Genomic DNA, 8,843 nt, shown 5'->3' on the forward strand with positions numbered 1-8,843 from the left:
GTGTAAATTCTGACAGATATTCTATTTTAAAAATCTAACATCGATTTTTCTCACAGTGATCATTGTGTGTGTATGTGTGTGTGTGAGTGGGGGGGGTTCTTTGGTACTGGATCTTACCAAGGAAAATGCTTTAATTTCTACTCCTGTGCCTAGATGGACCAAGCCAACTCTGCATTCAGTGTCTTCAAAGAAATACAGAGAACAGCCCCCTAATTTTCACTGCCAACTTCATTCCCAGCGGGGAAAACACAGACTTGTGACATTGGAAGGTTGGGTCATGAGATATTGTCCAAGTTTGACACAGAGTTCTCCTGAATTTCTGTACCTATCCTATTCTGCCAAATAACCTTAAAATCTTTTGTTAGTCCTCGTTGGGGAGCCTCTCTGAAACCCAGGTCCAAGTCGGGTCCTAGTTCTTGGAGAAATCTTAAAGGCAGTAATCCTTTTGCCATGCCTCCTAGTTGCAACTGTCTTCTCCTGTGGGGTGGACCCAGCTTTTTACGCCCACACATACCCCCCCCACTTCTGGGCCTGTACTAGCCACACCCAGGAGTACTGTGGAACATGCGCAGCCTGATGTAACAATTTTCGCACGTGGAATTGGGAGGTGCTTCTCAGTGGTTTCTGTTTGCAACGCTCTGATGATGGAGAGCAAGTACGTCTACTTCGACTTCGACTATTATGGGGTGGGCTTCTATGAGGAAGAAATAATGACCGAATCTCAGCAGAGGCTAGCTGCAGCAGCAGCCCGTAGATGCTACGGAAGAGGTGTACGAGTTCTGCATGAGCTAGGTGATACAGACTACGTGAACCGTGAATATGAACATCACTATTACCATGAAAGAAACAAAACACGGGCCATCCCCAGTGAGCCTGGACGGGGAAAGCTTGGTGGGCCTGGGAAAGCCGCTGGAGCAGTTTCTCAACCCTCCAACAAGCGACGTGTGAAACACAAGTTCACCTACAGGCAACTTTGTGAACTGGACAGAGTTTTTCGAGAAACCCAGTATCCTGATGCATTCCAAACGTATGTACATGCCTTTTAAAGAATCCACTCTTTTTTCCAGCACTTTGAGCTCCTTTGCCTTCTCCTAACCTCTTTTCTTCATTAAAAAAAATACTGGCCAGACAGTGGTGACACAAGCCTTTAATCCCGGCACTCAAGAGGCAGAGGCAGGAGGATCTCTGTGAGTTCAAGATCAGCTTGGTCTACAAGAGCTAGTTCCAGGACAACCAGAACACAGAGAAACACTGGCTCAACCTCCTCAGTAGCTGAGATTAGTTTGGTCCCTGGATTGGGCCTCCTTCTATTCTTGGCCCTGAAACTGCAAAATCTTCAGCTGAATTTATGGTGGGAGTGAGAAAGGTGGCCTCTGAGGCTAAAGGTCAAACCCTCCCATGCATTTTGGAAAAAGAAAAAGAAGCATAATGCTCCTGGTGGGGATTTCTTTCATTTTACAGTTGTTTTTTAAAAAGAAACCATCCGAACCAAGACAAAAGTGCAGAGCTTGCAGTGTTTTCAAAACTGTTTTGGGGAACAAGACCCTTGCGCTTTGCAATCATCCCTGACCCCCTCTCTAGCCTAATGCACCATTTTGTCTTTTCATCCAGAGTCTGACTGCTTTGGCTGGCACACAAAAGGAAATCATGGATTGTGCTTTGCGTCTATGGAGATATATCTCTTTACCTCTGGGTTTTAAGTCTTTGGTGGTATATACCAAGAAACTGAAATTCTGGCTACATTAATTCTATGTTTACTGCTTTGAACAGTTAGCGACTCTGTTCTCATGTGATTAAACAAATACAAAATACCATCCACAAGAAATCCTAGTTCTGGGGAGGTGAGGACATGACTGGTTCTGGGGGCCACAGTGAATATGAGACCAGGGACAGATAGTGTATCCAATAAAGTTGAAGCTGAAGAGATGGCTCATGGGGTAAAAGTGCTTAAAACAAGCCTGAAGATCGGTTTGTACTTGCAACCCAATTAGAAAGCACCAGAGGTACTGATGGGCACCTAAATCCCATCAGTCCTACAGGCAGATGGGAGACAGGCACAAGAAAACCACCACAACATGGTGAGCCAGGTAGACCTCGTAGGCAGCATAGCCTCAGAACAATAAGAAAAACCCAACCTCAACAAGGTCAAAGGGAAGAAGAGGCTTCAAAATTTAACACCCAAGCTCTAATAGATTTGGTCTTTAGAGCACTTGTGTATCCCCCTCGTGTGTGTGTGTGTGTGTGTGTGTGTGCGCGCGTGTGTATAATATTATAGAATATTATATATATATGATGACAAATCATTTTTATAGCAAAATGACTGCCATTCAAGCATGTCTTCCTGAATTTATACTCATACCCAATATCCACACAAAACAAGCATAGCTGCACAGAAAAAAATTGGACACTGCTGTAAGCAAATACATACAATATAGTCAAAACCCAGCCTGTTTCTCAACTCCAATTCCTTATTAGAACCGTACTTACTTTAACTATGTGTGTGAATATGACATACCTGAATATGTGGATGAAGAGGGAAATCTGGGAGTCTGTTCTCTCCTTCCCTAGTGTGAGGACCAGGGGTTGGAATCTCATCTTCAGGAGTACCATGGGGTCCCTTTACCCACCGAGTGATCTTCCTTGGCTATGCTATGGAGTTCTTAAAGCAATATTTAGTGTTTTGACAAGATGAAGTCACTTTTAAAGAGTCCTATCTGCAAGAAAAACTGATTAAATGAGAATTTATTGAACTGGGGTTAGGGATAACAAGATAAAAATGCAGAGAGGCCATATATGTGCACTCTCCTTCCCTCTCCCCATGTGGCAATGGCTAACCTCTGTCCCTTTCTCTCCACAGAAAAGCACTTGCAGAGCTCATTCATGTGGACGAATGCAAGGTGAAGGTCAGTAGAGGCACATCTCTGTGGTAGAGGAGAGGGGGACATGCTTGATCGTCCAGGCTGCCTGGTTTGCTTAGCCCTGAAATAACCACACAGAAACTGTATGACTTAAATCACTGCTTGGCCCATTATCCCTAGTCTTTTATTGGCTAACTCTCACATATTAGTTTAACCCATTTCAATTAATCTGTATATCGCCATGTGGCAGTGGCTTACCAGGAAAGATTCTAACCATTTTCCATCTCAGGCAGAGGATCCATGGCGCCTCTCTGACTCGGCTTTCTTCTTCCCAGCATTCAGTTCTGTCTTCTCCACCTACCTAAGTTGTGCCCTTTCAGATCAAGCAGTTTCTTTATTGATTAACCAATACAAGCAACACATAGAAAGAAGGACCTCCTGCACATCTCAGATCTGCTTCAGGACAGGCCTGGCCTTGTCTTCTACACCTGGAGTTCCTGGGTCTTTTTTGAATGTTTTGTGCGGGCATACAAGAGTTGGACTAATGTGCTCTTTGGAAGTAGAAAGTGTAGGGATAAGTCCCGCCCCTTAGGGGGCGTGTTCACCTCGGGCTAATGTTGGCCTATAAATTTGGCAAGCATGCTCCCAACCGGCCCTTTCTGCTTTCCTGGTCTCCGCGGGAACGGTGGTTCTGTAAGTCTATTTTGCCATTACAGCTATATATATATTTACAATCTGTCTGCATTCGTTTACGCCGTTACAAGAAAGTGTTTGCAAAAGTAAACTCCAGCTAGTGTTTCTTCCCTGTTTCTGGAAGTAAAGGAATAGGTTTCCCCCAAAGGAAAGCAAAACCAAGAAACCGTATCTCCCATTTTCTGTGTGAGAGGAATTATGTTTATGTCTGTCTAAATATAGCAGATCGAGGTATAATTATGATGTATGCATGTCATACACACCTGCATGTCCCCTAATTAATGATGAACTATGTGTGACAAAAAGATCTTCTACATAATATTTCTGCCTGGAGTCATGTTGGCACTCAGGATTGCCATGGAAATACTTACATGATGGCAGGAATAAGAGTTAGTTGTTACTAACTGCTCAAAGAATGAGTGAGTAAATTTGGAGCAGGGATGGCTTGCCTTTCTACGAGGAAAATTGTTTAAGCAAGGTGAAAAGAATGTGGGACAAGAGCTGAAAAGCCCTTGTGGCTGGTTCTTCTGATTTTCTTTTGTAAGGTTTTAGTAAGATGGCTCAAAAAAAGGCAGCTCTGAATTTAAACTCCCCAGCTTGGTATCTTGTGTCAACTCTGAGATAGTGCTCCAAATCTTTCATTATGAAGAAAGCGATGACTGACAGGTTTGAAAGTCTGTCTAAAGAATGAGCCCGATAGAGTTCAGGCGTTGGCGGATAGCTTGTTTTTCCAAAGGCTTCTGCAGAAGAGTGGGCCTGTTGCTATGTGTGCTGAGTCTGTGTGTGGACAGTCTCTAGTGGTGGAAAGCAAGATTTCGTGGGCTATGACCACATCCTCCACCCTGGGTAATACTTGCAGTCTTGAAGTTTGCGAGGAATGGGAAACTCTGTTCTGTGGAGGGGAGAATGCCAATCCCCTATAAAGTTGCGTGTGTTTTACCACCATAACATTAGTTACTCAGCATGATAACCCGGCCTCCATCTTGGTCTTATTTCAGGCTTGGTTTAAGAATAGGAGGTCTAAATACAGGAACAAGCAGATGGAATTCCTACTCAGCAGTGACACATCTGGTCCCTTGAACAACTTTCCACCCAAGAAGCATAAAGATCCCGAGAGTGCCTCTGTTGCTAAGGCATCACAACAGTTCCTCTTGTGCCAGTAATATCTTGGGCAATCCTGTTGGCCATGAAAACACTGTCTTGTCACATACAATAAAAATAAATACTAAGATTTACCAAAGCACTAATTGCATTTGTCATTCCATTTACATAGAATGAGACATTTTGTTCTGCTAATGGAAGCCAAAAGAGAAGTCCAAAGCTTGGAGAAATGACCTCTCTTCTACAGCAGCATAGGGGGATATGGTGACCATATACCTTTTATGTGCAGAATGGGTTTCTATCTTCATTCTGCTGCAGTTTCCTAGTTGACTGTCACCATCCTACCTTGCACTTTGGGGATCAGTGATGTAGCCTACTTGGGCATAGCATCTTTTCCTCGTGAAGAATATCTTGGAAAGCAGGGATGTAGATAGAACTAAGAAGCCATGAGGTCGAACTTGACACTGCAGCCATAGTAAAAGCAAGTGTTTTAAAGATAAGACTTTGAATCCAAAATTATGCAACTGTTCAGAGTTAGCTGAGAGGAGATGGAAAGGTGATACTCACAATGTGAAGGAAATGAGAGACGCCAGAGAGGTGCAGGGAAACCTGGTTACTAGTGCCCAGGAAAGAGAAGGATCACAGAGTAGAAGTAGGAAGGTGGGCATCCGTTTTATTTCCTGAAGCATGTCAACAACTACATGGTTTACAATGGGAATCAAATTTCTATTTATATTTTTTTAAATGAACAATAATTTGCTTTATCATGAAATTCATTCAAAGCATACATCAAACGTGCAGGTGGTGTTACAGAGTCCAAGACCACCAGGGAAAAAAACACCATACAAAACTTCTTTTAATTTTAAACATAAAGAGTGGTCACTTGTGGTGGATTCAGGAACTTGAAAATTCACATTCCTACATCCTACCCAAAAATTCCTTGAAACCCACAAAATCCATGAATATTATGAATATGTCCTGGCTCCCACGTGATTCATGCATGAACATTACTCTTCTCTGGTTTTTCTTTGTTGTGGATTCCTGTTGTGAAGCCATGCCTGAAATAAATGAGGGAAAGGAACTGGTTTAACATAAGGGCTAGTTAATGTGATTATGGAAAAAAAATGAGCAAGCAATTCCGGTGCCACTGAGACCAGAATTTATGTAGAGTCAGCATAGGTGATGTTTTCTGATTACTCAATCATACTATGGGGCTACTAGGATTGTTCAGGGATATACATTTTCCTATGGTGTGTGAGGGTGGGTTCCATTCAGAAAGCCATAGGCAAATATAACACACTTTATGCATTTCACCCATAGGAAGCACCAACTGTGTGTCATGGCAGACGATCAGCTGAATCCAATGTCTCTTCTCCAAACTTGGTATTTTTGAGGGCTTCTTCCAGGATTGGATGGCATGACAACTTAGGAGCAGTTCCAAGTCCTTAATGCCATCTCTGTGTGTTCTCAGGATGAACTAAAGTCTGCATTCTGACATCTGACAGTGAGCTGTGCATCTGCCCCTTGCAACTCCTCTCTAATCATACATTATTCTTGTTCAGGAGACTGCAAAGGTCTCAAATGTGGTGTTAAAGATACGGGGGAAAGGTTCTCCTGCAAAGCCCACCTTCAGTATAAAGTCAATCATGACTAAGAAGGAGCCCGTAAGCTGTTTAGGCAGCAGGTTGACTTCAAGTTGCCTACAAGGTTGCCTAAGGGTACCTTAACCAGCCACCGCTGATAGCATACCAGACTCCCACCCCTGCTTCCACTAGGCCATTTTTCTTCCCCGGGTCAGTAGTAATAAACAGGTAGCTCTTCCCATCCCCCAAGATTTCATTTCCTTATTTTTCTCAGGACAGATATGTTTTTTTTTCTGAATGTTTACTTCTTAGGCACATACAACTGTTGTTGCCAGTGTTCAATGCTTGTGTTCAAGGCCTCCTGATTCTGCTCACATCCCCTTCCCTCAAGACTCTCTTTATAATAACCAATGACTGACCTGCCTCAGTTCCTCGGTAGCTGAGATGATTTTTGTGCACCATCAGGCGTTCTTTCTTTTTTTTCTCTTAAAACTCAGCCTGAGTGTCTCCACCATGCCGGGGACAGTGACAATGTCTTGTAGGGATCAAGATGAAATATTTCATGAAGTTTCCATATGAAAGTAAGTTATGAAAGTGCTGGCTGGCCACATGCTTTGTTTGTTTTCATTTTAGAATTGTCTGAAGACACAGAAACAAAACTATCTGTCTACACCACTTTTCAGGTGCATAATTCAACAGCCTGTACTATTGTCAAGTTGTTTGTGGACAGGTTTCTGTTGTGGGGTGTTCACCAGAGCAGACTGCTTAGACATGAGTTTAAGCTAGTAGAAAGGCAACTACACTGGATGTTCAGGGTCCTGGTGTAGTCCCGAGCCTTTCTCTGGGTGAGCTTGTAAGCACAAAAAACATGTCCTGGGTTGACACACTTTGGTGAACAAGAACAGTTAGCCAGAAGCAGAACTTCAGGAGCCAAAAAGCAAGGTTAGTACATTTAGATACTTTCCCAGAACTATGGATTCTGATGACTTAGGTTTTTATTTTAGTTTTGTCAAATGGTACTGGCGACACACCGAGGTTTACAACCTGAGTGATACTTCCATCACTGAGTCAGTTATACTAAGGTCTGAGGAACTATTACCGTCTGGGGGCCTGTTACTTTCCACCCTCTTAATAAATGAGTCATATCATGGATTCATCCTACTCTAAAGAAAGAGGTGTAGTTGATTCTAAGGACCATTAATTTTATTGAATTGATTCATAATTGGCCATATAGTTTATGATGATAGCCCCTCTGTTAATCCAATTAGAATGAGAAGTAAAGATCCAGCCAGTGCTGATCTCAGAGTAGTTAGCCAGGGGGACCAAAAGAGCAGAGACCTGTACCAATTATCTAATCCCCCACCTTGTTTATTTATGGTCTATATTATATAAAGTATCAGAACAAATATATTTAGTCAAACCATTAATACATGGCCACAAAGTAGTTTCATGTGCTCAATAATATTGCTGTTGTCCGGATGAGTTAACCCACAAGGCAAGAACAGCAGGTATCAGAAGAAGGGGGAAGTGCCTAGATTAAAGGTTTTGTATAGCAGACAAGTTTCAATCCCTTGAAAGTCCTCAAACATTAATTTGAGCTGCCCTCAGTAACAGCGAGTTTTGTAAGTCAATAGGCTAACAGTGTGGTTAGTTCCTACCCCTGTGTAGTACATGGGCTGTAGATCAAGCAGTCCTGCATGATTGTTGGCTAGGAATGATTAACTAAGTGGTGGATCTTGTCAAGAGTTGGAAATAATGATGAGAAACCCTCAGCTTCCTGGATATTGGGAGGTGGAATTCTGGCCCCAAATGTGTTAAGTCTTTTGAGGGGATAGTTGGTTGGGGCTTTGGCAGGGGTAGATCTTTTAGGACCCAAATGTTTAGAGACCTGGGTGGTGTTGTAATATGGGCAGCGGGGCTTCATCCCCAGCACCCTGGCCGCCTGCTAGCTTATGCCTCGAAATAATTACACACAAATTGTATTCTTTTAAACACTGCTTGACCCATTATATCTAGCCTCTTCTTGGCTAACTCTTGCACCTGGACTAGTCCATTTCTAATAATCTGTGTAGCCCACGAGGTGGCTTACCAGGGAGATTCTAGCCTACATCCATCCTGTGTCGGAGCTTCATCGCATGTGCCCGGGAGAGGGGAGCATGGCATCTGCTCCAGAGAGCAGAGCTGTCGAGTCTGAGCTCTCTTCCTCTTCCTCCCAGCATTCTGTTCTGTTTACTCCACCCACCTATGTTTTAACCTAGGAGAGCCAAGCAGTTTCTTTATTATAATTAACCAATGACCTTCCTCCATCAGGGTGGGTAGTTTTAATCTATTCCTAGGATCGTTTTCTGGGATATTGTGGTGGTTTAAATAGGTATGGCCCCACAGGCTCTTGTGTTTGAATGCTTGGTCCAGAGGGAGTTGCACTATAAAGGGTGTGGCTTTGTTGGAGTAGGTGTGGCCTTGTTGGAGGGAAGTGTGTCACTATGGAAGTGGATTTTCAGGTCTCACATGCTCAGGCTATGCCTGGTGTTGGACACAGTCTCTCCTGCTGTTTTTGAATCAAGATGTAGGACTCTCAGCTCCTTCTCCAGCACCATGTCTGCCTGCA

At 43.3% G+C, this 8,843-nt stretch overlaps 1 protein-coding gene across 1 annotated transcript; it reads left to right on the top strand.

The window, feature by feature from the left end:
• The first annotated feature begins 644 nt into the window (after positions 1-644).
• LOC121439877 (retinal homeobox protein Rx-A-like) lies at positions 645-4,714 on the top strand. Its single transcript, XM_041640493.1, has 3 exons — positions 645-1,027; positions 2,858-2,903; positions 4,550-4,714. Exons 1-3 carry the CDS (start codon positions 645-647, stop codon positions 4,712-4,714), a joined length of 594 nt encoding a protein of 197 aa, XP_041496427.1.
• The last annotated feature ends 4,129 nt before the right edge of the window (positions 4,715-8,843 follow it).

Source organism: Microtus oregoni, unplaced genomic scaffold (assembly GCF_018167655.1).
Source record: "Microtus oregoni isolate MIOR12 unplaced genomic scaffold, Mior012 000063F_ref0000156, whole genome shotgun sequence".
In the NCBI taxonomy this organism is placed as follows: Eukaryota; Metazoa; Chordata; class Mammalia; order Rodentia; family Cricetidae; genus Microtus; species Microtus oregoni.